Genomic DNA, 17,872 nt, shown 5'->3' with positions numbered 1-17,872 from the left:
GATTAGCACTTGTTATTTCTAACACTTTAGCAATATTGAGAAATTGACATGCGAAATTAAAATTTGTTGTTACATCCTTGTAATTTTAAGAAAAAAGTTATGATTATTTAAAAAAAAATTGTGACAAAATTAAAGATAATTTAGTTATTTTTATTAATTTATTTATATAATTTAAAGAGATTTTATCATCATATTTTCAAGGAAAAAAAATCCCTTCTCAAGTCTCTCTTTCCCTCCCCTCCTGTACCTTTCCTTCACATGGTCTATTCCAACAAATTTATTTCAAAAAACAAAAACATAGAATCCATGCAGCACAAAACAAAAAATAAAGTGTAACTCTAATGGTCAAGACCACCTTATCCTCCCATTTTTGTCTCACTCTTGCTCGGAAAATCCGACTTCTTAACCACTAGACCCTATAATAGGCGAATTTGAACTTGGAGGGAGGAATTCCACTTTGTAAACCATTTGGCATATTTATACAACTGGTCCTGCTGATAACTGATAGGCAGTGTTTTTTTTTCCCCAATATTCTTAAATTCCAAAATATTGACCTTGGTTTGTTCATCCATGGATTGATTACACCTTCTATTATAATGCGAATGCAATATAATGGACTCCATATAACAAGGGAAAAAAAAAAACAGAGATAAGAGAATCAAATTAAATCATTCAATTTTACATGACAAGGCCGTTCAAAGTTCAAACACAGACCGAGAACATGCTAAATTATAATCCATAAGGTGGACCTCGGGAATTATGTACACTGATTTGCAAGAACCAAGCAAATGACTTTTTATTCGACACTAATGCACAGAGTATTCACACATGTATTTCTGAATCTCTATGCAGCGGAAGAGCCTAAGGTTCAGCCAGATGAATTCCCTACACTTGCTTACCTTTAGTGTCAGTTTCTTGCTCAACTCTGTTACCAACGAAGTAATGACTTCATCCCTGAATTCAAGGCAATAACCATTGTTGATTTGTCCCAAACAATAACATAGCCTTATGATTTGTTTACGAAAACAAGGAAAGATTGAACAAGCTTGGTATATCGATGTGCACTACACACTTTATTTAGTCCTAACATTTCCAAATGAAGCCTAGACTAGAGTGCCTAAGAATTCACTGATTGTAGTATACTTCACATGTGGGTACAGCTCTGAACCCTCTACGCCAGACCTCGAGTCGATATTGAAGTAAGTGTGATCTCCAAGTATGAAAGCAGAATATATAAATAGCTTCTCAAAATTGTCTGGGAAAGTAGTCTCTGCAATGCAATAAAATTACACATTTCAATTAGATTATTTTCATTCTCTTCCCTTTGTGCTTCATGAGTTGCATTGATTCTACATGTTCTGAATAAATAGAGAAATATGCATATAAACGTTATATTAGAACAATAACAAGCCTCATCCGACTAGGTGGGATCGGCAATATAAATTACACTGCAGTATTGCACTCTGTCATTTATCAAGTTTTTATGAATGTTGTTAACTAAAAGATTTTAATCAACAACTTCCATAAGTTTTCTCTTTATCTTTCCTCTACTCCTCTTTATAGGGTTCAAAATCGTCTGTTTTGCTTTCCTCACCAGTGCCTCCCACGATCTTTTCTATACATGTCCAAACCATTTCAAATGATTTTTTATCATTTTTTCTTCAATAGATGTTACGCCTACTTTTTCTTGTACATACTCATTTTAAATTTTATCTTTATATATATACTCGCACATCATCTCAACATTCTCATCTTCATTACTCCAACTTTATGCTTCCTTTAAAGCCCAACATTCACTATCATATAATATACCTAATCTTATAACAGTTCGATAAAACTTCCACTTGAGTTTATTAGGTACCTTTTAATCACAAATAATTTCTTTAGCCTTCCTCCAATTAAACCACCCAACTTGCATCTTATGTATAACATCCCCATCAACAACTAATGTAAAACTCTATTGAATCTCTTATGGATATAAATGTTATGCAAACTACTAAAATACCTTTAATGTTCTTAAGCAGGTCTTCTTCAGACACATGAGACTTCTCAAGCTTCTTCCCCGTTTTGGTCTCCCATAAATCAATTAGCTCACTAATGGAATAAACATTTCCTGGTGGTCTCAAGTACAAAACTTTACATAATGTACGAGGGTCATCCACAGCATTGATAGTGAAGGCGGCAACATCACTTTCCTCAACAAAGACACCTGCCATTTTGACTATGAATGTGAGCCAGGGGGAAAAAAACCTATTTTATATTTTGTATAGTGTACAATGGAGCTTGAAAAAACAGACCTTTTGTATTTCCATCACCAAATATAGTGACCTTGTCCCTAGGAGGAACTTTTAAGCCTGGTTGAACAAGAGAAGGAATCAAAAGGCTCATGAAGAAATTGCAGGAGATGCAAGTATATGGAATGCCTTCAGCCTCCACGAGTCGTCGGATTTCTACTTTGTGTTTGTAGAAATTATAGCCAGCATCAAGGATAGAAATTCGAACCTTGTCAGGATCTGATCCAAATTCTGATGGGACGAACCTCTGCAAGACATCACAAACCAAAGGAAATTATTAAACACACAAGAAAGTTGAAAAAGAAGGGGGGAAAAAACTTCAGCTGTAAACACATGAACATATAGAACAGCAGCTGATATTAGGTTATTTCCATATCCCCCCCCCCCCAAAAAAACAAAAAAAGAAAGAAAGAAAATTTGGTTATTTCTACAAAGAATCAATAGAAACTCATCAAACCATCTTAAACACTCACTTTAATGAGCTTTTGCTGATTAGCTCTTCGTACTTATTTATCCTTGAACTTCATCTCTAAACAAAATCCCTCCCTGAGAGATTTGAAAGGGACTTTCCTCCATTTTCAACCTGGCGCAAGGGAACCCAAGTTGCCAAAGCATGATGTTATTTTCTCTTATTAACTGAAATAGTGTTTTTTTTTTTTTGTTAGCTCTTAGTTATTGCAAGGATATATTTAAAAACTTTATCCATACTAAATCCCTCCCATAAGATCTTAAGGGCACATTCCTCCATTTCAACCTAATGCATGTAGGAATTTATCACCAAAGTAGTCTTTGAAGAATCAATCCATGTTGATAAGGCAAAAAAATTCATCACACAGAATGTTGTCATCTCTCACTAATTTCTCTAATTCCTCAGTAGCTGCTACATCCTACATTTAGCAAAAGGATAGAAGCTAGCTAGTAGAAAATCAAAGCAAGAGGTAGTAGAGAGTGTTTAGTAATGGAGCAATATGAAATAAATGAGAGAAGATGAGAAAAACATGAAGATAACAGTAGGCTAATCCTTTTTCCTAGAAAGAATCAAAACTCATCAAGGCCACAAGCTCACCAAATGTTTTCTCTACATATTGCCATGACTACTATCCCCTTGTAAACAAAGGTCTAGTGCTAGCCAACAAAATAACAGAAAGGATAAAGACTGGAACTAACCAATCGAGATCCTCCATAATCACCACAGTAACTCCAGTCCAAGAGATTACAGAAAAAAGAGATAATATGTGTAAACATGAGATGTAAATTCCACAAATAGTCATATTCTTGGTACAACTCTCTCTTAGAATATATGAATGTCTGAATATAGAAGTTCAATTTGCTCCTTCCTGCCAACAGAAATATATTTTACAGCTTATCGATTGTACCAAAACAATTTCACACAGGTCAGTTTTTCCTTCTTTTAGTCTCTTCCTCAGTTTACCACTCATAACACTAGCTCTTTGTTGGTGCCAGGATACGGATTCAAGAATTTTTCTGTGCAAAACAATAAGATTTGCAGAGCCCAGAAAGACAAATGCACAAATGGATAAAAAGATCGAATGAAAACATCAAGAGGTTGATAACCTTGATGGAGCCAACTTGTTTGATGACTTGGATAAGAAGCTTCTGGTCAAGAATCTGTTTTGCTGAAACAGCTGAAATCACTACATCCACTTGCTTCACTGCCTCAACAAGGCTCACTTCATCTTGGAGCGAACCCTACAACATAGATAAAAAAGTCAACCATAAGATCCACAGAAACAGAAGTCAACCACATAGATTGAACCCAGAAAACGAAAACGTGAAGAGAAAGAGACAGACTTTAAGAATGGTTGCTCCAGAATCGGTGAGAGATTGAAGCTTCCGAGACTTGATAGGGTCAGAGAAGGCAGACTCTCTTGCAAGAGCAAACGTTGGGTGAGAAAAATCGAGGCTTGCTTTGGTTAAGAGGTACCCTAATCTTCCAGTTGCCCCAATTATCAAAATTTTGCTTTTCTCCATCGCTGTCTCTCTCGGAAAACCCAGAATTCTAGAATTGCTAAAGTGGCAATTTGCCAAATTCACTGTGAATCTTTCCGGGGACAAAGTAATTAAACGAAGGAACTCAAAGGCAAGATAGTCAATGATACTGGCATGCCATTTTAGGAAATTCAAGCTTTCCTGGCCTAAGCAATTCACTAGGGTGGATTGTTTGACTATATTAGTATATTAGCTATTGTTTAATACAAATATCAATCACATGAGTTTTGGACCTTTGGCTTCACAAAGAACTACATGCAGACTTCTGTATTATAAGCAGAACTGCTCCTCTGGTCCAGCAAGAAGGAAATAGATCAGCCATGACTTATAGGTGACATCTTCGTACCTTCGAGCTAGTACGTGAGAATCTAAAGGAGCCATGCGTCATGACACCTTAAAATCGCCCTCGTTCTGGGCTTTTGTCCCTCTTCTCAACACATTTGTTCAATTGAGATGAGGAAGCATGGCGAGCACTTGTTTGCAGCTTTTTCTTCACTCTTCTTTGCAACTTTATTAAAAATAAATTATTCACAATTTTTTTATTTATAATATTTTTTTAAATTTATAATAATATAATAATAAATTATAAAATCACATATTAAATTTTTTATTTATTATTATATTATTATGAATATAAAAATAAAAATTATAAATATAAAAAAATTTATGAATTATTTATTTTTAATAAAAATAACTTAATAATTTATATAAATTTATTAATAAAAAAATTTAAAAATTTTTAAAGAATTATAACTTTTTAAAAAATTAAATTATTATTTATATATTTTAAAATAATTTTATTATTAATTTTTTATATTTATATCATATTAGGTAGATTATTATTTTGACTCCCACATTTTACACTGTCATTGACAAAAGCAGAGACAATTATTTAAGCTCCAAAGTTGGAATCTAGAGGACATTTGTTCATTAGGGAAATTTTATAAAAATATTAATGAAAATTAAAAAATTCAAAATATTGAAATGTTATGAAAAGATTATTGTCTTTATTTATAATTAATATATAAGGTTAGCCATGAATTTTTAAAAAATTGGCTGTAAATTTAAAAAAGTTCACTTGTGAATATATAAAAAATTAATTGTTAATGGACATTTGACCAGAAAAAATTGTGAATGGATAGAATGAATATATACATCCTTATTGGTGAATTTAAGAATAAACATTTGTAATTTTAGAAAGTTATTTATAAATTTATGAAAAGTCAAATATAAATGGATATTTACAATTATGAAAGGACTCCTAAATTATTTATCTACAATTAAATAAAGTTTGTAATTTAGGCCAAGTCTAAATTTATTAAAAAAAAGTTAAGATTATACTTGACTATATAAATTTTTTTAAGAGGATAATATACTTTAAGTTTGATTCATAAATTCAACTATTAAAATGTTTGGCTCTATATGTGTCAAATACAAATTCCACCCCGAAGTATTTATTAGGGGAGTTGACGTGTTTGTGTTCATAATGGCTTCAGGTTTTTCGCGTGGTGGAGAACTACGTCCAAAGTTGCGCTACAAATCTGAAGGCCATTCAAAAGGCCAAAAATACAAAATAGAGTCTAAAGTAAACAGATTTATAACACCGGCTTCCAACAATCAGTTATCAAAACAAGCAAAAAAACAAAAATCGTAGTCAGAGGTAAACTACACCGAAAGTTATCATTGGTCCATGTTCATGAGGAATAGAGGAAGCGAACAGGAATTTAGAGTGCAGTAAGTTTGGAGTTCCCCACAAACGCAGATGATAATCGGGGCGCTTGTGTTGGAGTATGCTAAAGTCCTTCATTAAGAGTAGGGCTGGACAAAAGATTGAACGGGACTGAACTTTAGCTTAACTTAGAGTCTAGTCTTTTTTATAAAAAGGACTGGGTTAGGTAACCCATAGTCCGGTCTGGTCCTATGAAAACCCGGAGATTAACAAGACTGGACTTAGTCCATAGAACTGAAAGACTGGTCCTGTTAGTCCAATACTCACTTGGCCTTTTTTTTTCTTTTTTCTCTATGATGACCAAAAATCTATTTCAACTTAACAAACTCAATTAAGATAATAAAAATACTTATAATCATAATAAATTCATAATAATTTCTAACACCAAGAAAATAATATTTTAGTTACAGTCCAAACTCTAAATGATTTAAATACATAACTTCAATAAAAAATCAGAGGAAAGACCGAAAATAGACCAGAGGAAAAAAATCAGCAAGAACAGAAGTAATAAAAATTAGCCCACAGGCATGTTCCTTCAAAGTTCAAACAGATCAAGATCAGAGTGCAAAGTGCAAGGCAGGGGCTAGGGCTTTGGCGCATTGAAGAAATTGAGAATGAGAGCAAAGTTGAGTGAGTGGCTGAGACGCTAAGTGCTGTTGAGTAACAGTGTTGAGATTTTTTTTTTTTCGATTAGAGTGAAAAGTGCAAGGCAGGATTAAGATTTTTTTTCTAAGGCTTATTAATTAATAATTTATAAATTAATTTTAATTATATTAAAATAATTATATAGGACCAAACCGGACCACTTAGTCCAGATGCTTAGTCTCTAGTCTGGTCTTACCCGAAAAATCAGTCCTGTCTTGTTGGTCTTTTTGGTCCTATAGGACCAGCATTTTACAGGATTAGACAGGATCGGATTTTCATGGGTCGGACCGGACCGAACGAGACCACAAGACTTTTACACAGCCCTAATTAAGAGGGGCGATTGGCGCTTATATCCAAAATTGGACTAAATTCTGATATATATAAACAATGAAGTGTCCGTTTAAATTTTAATTAAATATAATAAATTATAAAAATAATTAATTAAATAATAGATTTAAATCATAATTAATTATGTTATAATACAATTTGTTTGGATATAATTTTTTTAAAATTAATTTTAATAAAATTGAAGATGTTTAGATAATTTATTCAAAATTAATTTTAGCTATAAAAATTACAGTAAAGGACATTGTTTTTCAAAATTAAATTATTAATAAATTTGTATATAATATTGTTAAAGTTGTTACATTTTATTTAAGAAGGAAAATATATTATTTAAATTACATATCCAATTAATTAAAAAATTTAAATTATATTAAAATTAACATTTAAATTTACATAAATAAGTAATTCAATATATCTTAGTTAAAATAAATTTAATAAAAAAGAAATATTTAATTTTTAAATACCAAATATTAATTTTACAATAACTAATAAAAATGATAATATATAAATTGATCTCTAATGACATCATGAATATAAGTTATATTTAATAAAAATGTTAAACACAACTTTAAAATTTTAACAACATAAATGTAAAAATATAATAAATGATGCAAAATCTCTCTCGCTCTTTTTCAACACTTACAACACTCTTTATAATAACTCTAACTTTTAAATTAAATATTTTTTTTACCAATTAATATTTTATTTAAATTAATTTTATAATAAGGACTAAATGAAAGATGATGGTTAACACAAACTTATACTAACAACTTTTTTAAAAATTTAAAGTTTAAATTTTGTTAAGAAAAAAAAGGAGTAGAAAATTTGATTATATTTTTATTAAATGTTATACTTTTTTATAATTTTTTTTAACTTTTTTTTATAATTTTTTCCAACACTTTTGATAAACTTTTAACAGAAGCTCAGATCGTTGGCTTTCCAAAATAATCGATTTTAACTAAAATGATCGATTATGGGCTGTTTCGGGTGTTCAGATAATGGCTTAAAAAAATCGATTTTTTCAAAAATAGATTATATACATATCCAAACATGCACGAAGTTTACTGCCAAGTGCCAACATTAGCATATCTTCTGGTATCGTAAAACTAAGTGAACACTACCCATTTTTCTGTGACTGCATATTGGCACCCATTATAGTCTGGAAACACAATCCTTCAAGTAAAAAATCAACTACCCTAAATGTTCACAAACCCTAACACTTCTCAATCCAGCGAACAAGCATCCTTCAGAGCATGCAACCGCCTAGCTTCATTCTGCACGAGATCCACTGCTACTCGCAGAAGACTTCTTACCGCCATACTTCTGAAAAAAATTAAGAGTAAAAGATGCATAAAATGAAGCAATCTTCTGCTGGACTTCAGGCACAGATACACAAAACAAAGTATGAGAAAAAAATTCAAGCATCAGAAAGAGATAAACTCGACCTGCTTTCCGATGTTCAATGGAACGTATTTGTATTTGATCATGTGTGCAATTTGGCGCCTCATGGTAAGGACAAACAGAACAATCCAGTAACAGAGTAATATAGGCCAAAAGACAGGAACATCAAAAACGGAAAAGAAGGTCATGACAAAAGCTATGCAGAAAGCTTTTGTGAAAGAATACCTGCAACAGCAATAACAAACGCAAATCATTATTTTCATGTGTGTTGATGGGCATGGGCTATCGCGTTGTTCCCCAGCAGAAACATGGAAACTCTAGAAAGTGAGCCTGTAAATTACATGATTCCTTGACCACAAAAAATGAAAAAGACTGCACATAAATAGGGCCACCCCCTTCCCAGAAAGAGCATGGAGGAGAAATATAATGATTGATGAGACCAGAAGAATTTTAAACAGGACAGATTGGAAAAATAGAAGACAGTAAATTTGTTAATGACAGTAATATTATTAACTCAATCAGTTTTCCAGAAAGGTCATGAAACATTCACAAAATGTTATATGAAAATAGGCTTACAGAGGTTTTAACAAGTACGATAAAAATAGGTTTCTGAGAATGTAATTTGCACAAGGTATGCTCAGAAATTTAAGGTATCCAGTTCTTTAATGAACAAGGACAAAAAAGTAAGAAGAAAGTAAAACTGTTGAAATTTAAAATAACAGGCTTAAAGGCATGTAGACTAACCTAATATGACGCATGACCCTCTAAATCATCACAAGAACAAATACCAGGGAGAAAGATAAATGAGTGGAATAAAGTTGATGATAAATACTCTCAATCACAAGTTTGCTACACGGGAAACAATGCAACTGAGAAAGTGTGTTTCTGAAGACATGTTAGGAAAGATAAACTTGTTCTGATGCAATTAACTACTGCTGTGCCAACAATCATCAATTTGCAACCAAATGTGAATAGTGGCAGTGGTAAACAGTATAGGCAGCGTGAGCAGGTAATAGACTAATAGCTAGTAACTGACAACAGGAACACCTCAATCTTCTCATTAACCAATTATAAGGACATCAAGTTATTTTTCCTTTGTGAAGGGTTAATTTCTATTGACCAGAAAAATTTTCCCAAAAAATCAAATACAAAGTTGAGACTCGAGGCACTATTTTCTGGATAGTTGTGCTCTTTGAATAACCGAAGCCTGGACTGCCAAATGGAATTTAGCATTGCTTCATAGAAATATCAGTAGGTACATTAAGATAAACCAAGATATCAATCTATATCACATCAATTGTTCGAGACTCAGAGGACTGAATACCAGATGACAGACACCAAAGCTGAAATTAAAATCTAAAATCCAAATAATTAACCAAGGATTCCTACAAGAAAGATTGTAGGAGTCATCTTAAAATGCTAAACAGAAATCTTAAGACTATAATTGGCAATAATGTAGGTAACAGACTAGCACAAAAATAAACTAAATTACCAGAACTTAAATTCAGGAAGTCGGCGAATGAAAGGTTTGAACTCATCAGAACCTTTTGTTGGCAGCAAAGGTCCATCTGAAGGTTCCAGCTCTGGATCAACCAAAGGGGACAGAAACCCAATCAACAGATTCAGCAAATATATTCCCAGCCCATAAGACACAATGTAGAATCCTTGGACATAATAAACCCTCAAAACATAGATTGATGCCAAAACCAAAGTCCCAGTCCATCTATACGTAGTATGAGGAGTAGTTTTATCAAGATAATATTGAAAGAGCCTCATAAAGTCCTGCATCCCCTGGCTTACAGGTGCAGCAGATGAACCACTGCCGCCTCCAACTCCCTCCATTCAATTAACAACCTGCGTAGACATAATCATGGTTTAAAAACAAGCCCTTTATTCAACATGACTAATGCCTGACAACCTCCCATACTTCATTGCATAAAAATAAGCCTACCACCGACACTACTCGAGTTGAAACATGACAATATAGAAAGGCAAAAGGAACTTATATTTTATTGAAGTACATCAACACGCAGAACAAAGAAAGCATTTCAGAATCAGGAACATCAAATTTTACCAAAGCAGCCATCAAATAAACGGAAAAAAGAACGATATAATTTTTAAAAAAAAAAAAGATCCGCAAGAATCATTTCTCATTACATGTGAAATACGCCCGAATTTCTGCAAAAGAAGATGTGGAAAACAGCCGGGCAAGAACAAGGTCTAGAATAATGAAATCGGAAGTCCTAATAGGTTAAGCAAGGAACAAAATCGAAGGGAGAAAAGGAGCTAACCTAGAAGAACTGTCGAAGCTCAAGAAGGAAGAAAACTGATGGAGGGAGGCGAAAAGTGTGCGGATCTAGAAGGAGACGGGAATATGCTTAACCTTATATCAAGAAGGAAATGAAATCCAGAGAAGAATCGAAGCTGACCTGGGCGGACCGTTTGAGCTCGACGAGGAGGACGACGCCGACGAAATTTTGGAGGAACCGAAAAGTGGGCAGATCTACAAGGAGATGCGAATTTCCTTATTATTCGTTTCGTTTTCTTTTTCCCTACTTTTTCATGGGGTCTATTTTGATATTTGCTGTCCTCTCCGTCGTCGTATTGAACAGGGAAACGTGAATGAGCCAATGACGAGCGAGTGTGCAAACGAGATGCTGTGGGAGTCCGCCCAGGAAATTAGGGCAGAGGCCCGTGAACACGGAAGCGCGAGCGCGTACGTCCTAGCATTGAAAATTATTGGCCTGTTAAATTGCGCGTTCATTTGCCCCCGAGGACGATATAAATTATCATCATATATTTGGGGAAGACAATTTTTTTTTTTAACTATTTTTTTAACCTTGTTTTTTTTTTTTTAACAACCGTCGATGTCATGTCTGTCAACCCGATCACTGAGGACCCGATTGAAGACCACCCATTTCATGACATCATCATCATCATCAAAGGAAGCCATGGGCTCCTCTTTTTCAAATTTCAAGTGCACCGCCTCTCTGGCTCTCTTTAACTTCATTTAACGGAGTTTCAATTTTATTGCTGATAGACTTGATAGGAATAGTTTTCAGTCCCCACTTCTTTTTTTTTTTAAGAGATAGTGGTTGATAAAAGCTTTGTCTGCATTTAATTTGTGTTTGATTTTTAATTTATTAAAAATTTATTTATTAAAAATTTATTTGATGGAAATTTATTCAATAAAAGTTAGTTATTAAATAAAGTTTATATTTGAATGTATTTTTTTAAAAAAATCAGTTTGATAAATTGAAAGTTATTTAAATTATGATATTGAAGTTTTTGAATATACAATTATAAAAGAGAATATTAATTTATAATAATTTGTAATTTTTATCGTACAAATGTAATATATTTAAAATATTTAAAAAATGTAATAAAATTTTTAAATAACACAAAATTTGATATCTAATGTTAAAAACTTAATCTCTAATTATTTATACTTTTTAAATTTATAATTTTAAAAAATATGATAAATATTTATAATTTTTATTATAAATTAATGTTAAAAATTAATATATTAATTATTCAATTTATAATGTTAAAAACTTAATATCTAATTATTCTTATTTAAATGATAATTATATTTTTTAATGAATTAACTATTTCTCAAATAAAAGAATAAGATATTAAATTTGAGGTAGGATGATTAAATTATATTTCACTTTTTAAAAGTTTCATCATTTCACGTCAACCAAATTCACTTTCAATAATATTCTCAAAGCACTTTTAGGATACATTTATAAGGCTTATTTGATAATATGAAAGAATTTTTAATTGAATTGGAATCATAATAGAATTAAATTTTAAATATATATTTGATATAAAGATAGAATCCTAGAATAATTTTTAATGAAAATATGTATTTAAAACGAATAAAATGACCATAGTGACATTTTCTCCAAAATTATAAAGATTTTGTTCATCCCTTGCTATTAAGAAATAAAAAGAACAAAAAAAAAAACTTCTCTACAACCCACTATTACACCCCTTATGGTTGTGACTATTTGCTTCTTCACTTTCAACCAAATACTCACAAACAAAACCTCATCTTATTGTCACTAGAGCACAGCAACAAAACAAATCCTTAAAAGAAGAAATAAACAATTAGAAAACAGAGTCTTGCAAAGTCAATGTTGGTGAGGAATAAGATGAACATTGACAATGATGTCATTCAACATGACTAAAGCATTGAACGGGTAAAGTAAGAACTAGGGCCGGGAGATCTAAAAGCAGCGTCAAACGATGGGGGTGTTAATGTTGTTCATTGCTAGAAGGAGATGTGCAATATTGCTCAAGGGCAGTGTGGGTGATCTGTGCAGTTGAATGGTTTAATAAAGGAGACTAAAGCTGCCGCCAAAGGAGGAATGATCAAAAAACAATGTTGCTAAGTGCTGTGTGCAGTTGAAGGTTATGGGGAAAGGAAATAGTGTTTGTACTATCCTAAATTTTAATTTCCAAATTAACTTAATTAATCAAGGGTAATTAGATGAAAGTTAGTGATGGCTAACGAGCCTAGTTGTATTAAGTACAATCTTCAAATTGAGTCCAAAAGTGTCTTAGGCCACTTGAGTCCAAAATGGAAGAGTAAATCGACTAGGCTCATTATATGCCATCCACCACAATAGAGGCACCATACACTGCAGTGGATAGTCAAATTTTTTAAATAATCAATTTGCGAGTTGCAAGTTGCAAAAAGGAAAAAGAAAGGAGAAACAAAGGAGCAGCAATGAGAGAGACTTTATTTTTGCTAGGGCATCTTTTTCTGAGCATTTTTGGAGGTGATTTTAGCTTACTCTCATCTAGGTATGTTTCTTTATCCCTTCATCTTTACCTCTACACAAGTTTAAGTTAAGATTTTGGGTTGGAAAGATGAACATTTTTTAACTTAAGGTTATAGGTCCAAAGCTATTGATTCTAATAGAACTAATGTGAGTTGTTTAACCTTTATAAACTTAGTTTTAAAGATTTTAAAAGACTGAGAGCTTGGGTCTAGAATTTTAGATAAACCCTGACTACTTTGAGTAAGATTTTGGATTAATGAATGATATATTAATTGTTACTTAAACTAATGAGAGTTAGATGGAGTTAATAAAAGTTCATAAACTTATTGAACAAGAGGTTAAACTTGTAGTCGAGAATTTTAGTTATTAAAGTGTCAGAGTGGAAGTTGGGAGTGATATGTATGTTGATTATTACTAATGAATGATTGCCATTAATTGTAGTTTGACCTTATGGCACTTCTTTTGAGCTCATACAAGCTCGAGAAGCAAGTTATTAGGGGTAACTTTAAGTCCTCAAAGGTTTGAGGTAACTAAAAAATTCTATCTTTTATATATCCTTATTTGAATTGATTAGTAGTTATTGTGAAACTGAAATTATATTTTTATAGCTTAAATCGGTATTTGTATGTTTTGGAAAATGATGTAAGTGTGGCCAACATTTTGTGTTGAAAAGTCTTTCTTACCCCAATATCTAGGAGCATCTTTAGGAGATACCTTGGCACGTATATGTGTCCCATCTATGGCACTGATATAATCTTTAAAATATGGATAGAATTTACCAACTTTACTATGTATTTCAGGAGGGATCATAGAACTACTAGGTTGGACAATTAATTTATTTTCTAATTTAAGTATAGCTCTCAACACTCTTTGGAGATGACAGCTAATTGTTTCACCCGAACGTCGAAAAAAGAAGTTTACTACACTATTTTTTGCTTTATGGGTTATTATGAAAAGGGTTTTGGCAACTTGTTCTTCTACACTTGCCCATCATGTTAGTTGTAAGCCACAATCTTTTTCTAGCATACTAAAAAATTTTAAGAAGGCTTGAGAACCTATTCTAACAAGATGTCACCCATTATCACTGCTAGTTATGCAACTCATTATTTCTTTATGTACTCTTTCTCTCTTTGAGCTCATATTATAACTCACTTTTCTCATATTATTAGACATTAGGAGTGCACAATAACTTGCAACAAGACAAATGAAATGAGCTACAGGCCTTCGGCGCATATCCAGCCATTCAATCAAAAAGTTATCAGATTCTATCTAACAAAGGAAAATACTTGTTATTGAAACAGATTTCAACACCAAATAGGATAACAAAAATAAATATGGATTTTACTTCTAAACACCACCTCATGTCCAGAACAAACTATAAAAATCTACAATGTGATTTTTTTATCATTATCCTATAAGATAACATTTCATGATTTTGTCATTATCACATACCATAAAAATATGTTCTACATGGTAAGATTTTGTCATTATCCTATAAGATAACATTTCATGATTTTTTAAATCAGCATATACCTTTAAAATGGTTTGTAGCCTGAATTTTGTGATCCTGGAGGAGTTCAAATCAAAATTGTCCTTGCAATCCAAAATAATATGCTGTAAATAAGGGTTTTTTGATCTTTTTTCTAAGAATGGCACTTACTGCTGGAACATTGGCTGCTATAATTGGCACAGTTGAAATTGATTTATTTGTTGATATTATTGGTTCTTTCCAAGGATTTTTATTGCTTACATTAGTCGTCTATTTTCTTTCTACCCTTTTCTATAACCTTTTCTGCCTTTCCAAGGACTTCTTTGTTAATTTTGATGTGCCTAGTGAGTATAATATCTTATTAGATTTATCTTAAACTCACATTATTTTTTCAGATTTTTCTTAGTTAGGGAGTAGCTGTCGTGTTATTTCTAAAGATTTTACTCATAAAATCAATGGCAAACTTATTTGCGAGCCTAATCCATGAATAATGTAGTAGGCACTGTCAATACAAATAATATCTCTTATTCCCTAGCATTGAGAAAAAATAAAAGGGAACAAAGTAGTGCTCGACAATGGTTTTTTGCTGAATTTGAGCACAAACTTCATGATCAAACGAATCACATAATAAAAGCAACTAAAGCATTTTAAGCTGTTAGGTCTGGCTTCTCTACCATTTCAATCAACCATTCACAAACAAGTCACGATTAGACAAAATAAAAGGGGGTGACAGAATAAAGAAAGCACAAAGCAAATTTTCATCCAGCCACAAACAAAATAAAAGGAGGCAAGAAAATAGAACAGAAGGCGGATGATGAAACCTAAAGGAAAAGGACAACCAGGATGGGAGTGGCGATGGCAGAGGCGACAGTTACAATTGCTATGGTGACGATTGTAAGTCACGATTGGTACTAGCGCAAAAGGAACAAACGATGCTGTCCAAGCCTCTAAGAATGGTCAGAATTAATGAAGGAAAATGGGTTTTATCTAAAAAGGGCATTTTTGGATTATCAAAATATAATATGGGTAAATTAATCAGAATGAAACAAAATTATACATCTTCCCTCCATAGCCCCCATTTTGGAGGGGAGGGGAAAATTTGTTTTCCCTCCCCTTCCCTTCATTTTCAATATCTAAACAAGAAGAGGGGAGCAAAATCCCTCCCCTCCCCTCGCCTCCAACCAAACAAAGGGTTAGAGAGAGTTTCAATTCAGTGATTCACATACTCAAAACTTTTGTAAAGGTGAGGGAGAGATTTTCTTTAGAATCACGAGAGGTTATTCTCTTAAGAAAAGAAGCTTACTAGTAAAGTAAATTATTATAAAAGCACATGAGTGCCTAAATTGAACTTATGAATGTACTAAGATGGCAAAAACCTACTCCAGCTTGTGTTATAGTAAAGCAATCTCAAGTAGTTGCTTAAGAATTGGATATAGGCTCAAGAGGAGGAGCTGGACCAGGATAAATCATTATTTGCAATCTCTGTTCCCTTAACTCTTTATATTTCCAGCAACATTGGTTTATGTTATGTTTTAGTGTGTAAAATTAAATTTGATTTATCTACATACTCTTACTCAAACTTTCACATAGAAATTAATTTTATATCTATTGAACTTGTAGAAATTACTTTAGCTTTCTTTTAATAAGGGTTTGATACTTGAATTTGCTCAAACTTTCCATTACACATAGTTTTATTGAAAAAGTTTCAAAAGAATCATAAATTTCTTTAATACCTAATTCACTCCTTCTTGGGTGTATTACTGTGAAATCTCACTCAACAAAACACAATTAACTAATATAACTCAAGGTAGTCAAAGAATTACCTCAAAGAGTGATTACCAGGGTTTAATTTAAAAGTAAAAAATCTCAAGTTTTTTATAATTATAAAGAGTTTAAAACAATCAAAATCTCTTATATCAGAGTAAAAACAAGTTATGAAAGCATGAGATACCTCAGAGGAGTGAAAGAAATCGAAAACAATGAAAAATAATTCTTTTAATGTATAATAGAGCAATTATGGCTCGTGCACCCTATGCTGTGGCATGTTGCTCTCTATACCACATGTCGTGGCTCAGGCGCCATGCGGCGTGGCCTGTTACATGTAAAAATTAGTAGATTCTGCTATCATTTGACAGTAGAATTGGGGAAACTTCTGACGCACTCTAATTCTCCGCCAGACATTCGAATGACATAATTTAGGTGTCTATGAAAATTTTTTTATATGAACTAGTGAATGGTATGGGTTTTACTTCCAAAATAAGTCATGCTAGGAAGTTAGACACTCAAACATATTTTGACTATTTTTCACAACTTTTATACAAAAAGGGTGTCCAAAACCCTCAGTAAGTGCCAAAGCCTTCTCTAACACCTAAATCATATCCATTAGACCTAAGACTATCAGTACAATACGTAACAAGTACTTAAATAAAAGTATAGCATAAATTTACTCCTCAACTTCTTTTTATTAAAAATAGAGGGGGAGGTAAATTTCTACTTCATTGCACCCAAACTAATTAAAATATGTTCAAATCATCATTTCTACACTTACCCTAGTATTTTGGTCCCATCAACATATATATATAATCATACATAAATTTTTAGGGCCTAAAATACAACTCAGAGGTTTGTCACAACAAAATAGTGTAAGTGTAATGGCATACAATTGGAATTCAAATTCTATTACACAAAATAAATCTAAGCTAAAGGCGTACAATAGGAATATGTTAATTTCTAACCTCTTGAGCCTTCTCTCTCTTACACCAGAGCTAAAGCCTGAAAAGTGTTAAATGAAAAGGGTAGGTCTAGCTACTCAGTAACTAAGGTAAAACCTACCCTATACAGTTATATATAAATTATAAACCAAGCACATGCATATAAAATCAAGTACTTAAAATATACTTACACACATTATAACTCATCATTACTCATTTTATAATATCTTTATCTCACATATACTAGGGGCATTGTCACATTACTTTTAGATATATGACCATAACCCATTGTTCACGTGACTTGTCACAACTCAACACATGTGACATGTCATATATTTACATAAACAATGATTAACTAACCTTATAACCTCATTATTTTCTCAAAATGAAACCATGGGCTGTAACATTGAATAAGACTTTTTTCGTGTGACTGGACTACCCAGGCTCACTAATCATAA

The 17,872-nt window shown here is 32.3% G+C and overlaps 2 protein-coding genes across 4 annotated transcripts; both read right to left on the bottom strand.

Annotated features, from left to right (window-relative positions):
• Window positions 1-634: 634 nt before the first annotated feature.
• LOC129292560 (probable pinoresinol-lariciresinol reductase 3) lies at window positions 635-4,770 on the bottom strand. The gene is made up of 5 exons (XM_054930125.1): window positions 4,107-4,770; window positions 3,870-4,004; window positions 2,298-2,541; window positions 2,006-2,209; window positions 635-1,270 (listed from the first exon to the last, which is right to left on the bottom strand). Exons 1-5 carry the CDS (start codon window positions 4,284-4,286, stop codon window positions 1,104-1,106), a joined length of 930 nt encoding a protein of 309 aa, XP_054786100.1. The 5' UTR covers window positions 4,287-4,770; the 3' UTR covers window positions 635-1,103.
• A 3,249-nt stretch (window positions 4,771-8,019) lies between these two features.
• On the bottom strand, window positions 8,020-11,070 carry LOC129292526 (protein RER1B-like). Of its 3 annotated transcripts, XM_054930086.1 has the most exons (5): window positions 10,854-11,070; window positions 10,716-10,780; window positions 9,917-10,278; window positions 8,469-8,649; window positions 8,020-8,346 (listed from the first exon to the last, which is right to left on the bottom strand). In XM_054930086.1, the coding sequence occupies exons 3-5, from the start codon at window positions 10,264-10,266 to the stop codon at window positions 8,293-8,295; spliced, it is 585 nt and encodes a 194-aa protein (XP_054786061.1). In that variant the 5' UTR covers window positions 10,267-10,278; window positions 10,716-10,780; window positions 10,854-11,070; the 3' UTR covers window positions 8,020-8,292. The 3 variants fall into 3 exon arrangements, with proteins under 3 accessions (XP_054786061.1, XP_054786060.1, XP_054786062.1); XM_054930085.1 differs by lacking the exon at window positions 10,716-10,780 and having other exon boundaries at window positions 10,854-11,067; XM_054930087.1 differs by lacking the exon at window positions 10,854-11,070 and having other exon boundaries at window positions 10,716-10,853.
• Between the last annotated feature and the right edge of the window lie 6,802 nt (window positions 11,071-17,872).

This window comes from Prosopis cineraria, unplaced genomic scaffold, assembly GCF_029017545.1.
Source record: "Prosopis cineraria cultivar Desert tree isolate PC_DT_omini unplaced genomic scaffold, ASM2901754v1 PC14, whole genome shotgun sequence".
In the NCBI taxonomy this organism is placed as follows: Eukaryota; Viridiplantae; Streptophyta; class Magnoliopsida; order Fabales; family Fabaceae; genus Prosopis; species Prosopis cineraria.
Note: the sequence above shows the minus strand (reverse complement) of the source record. Positions and strands in the feature narration are given on the sequence as shown.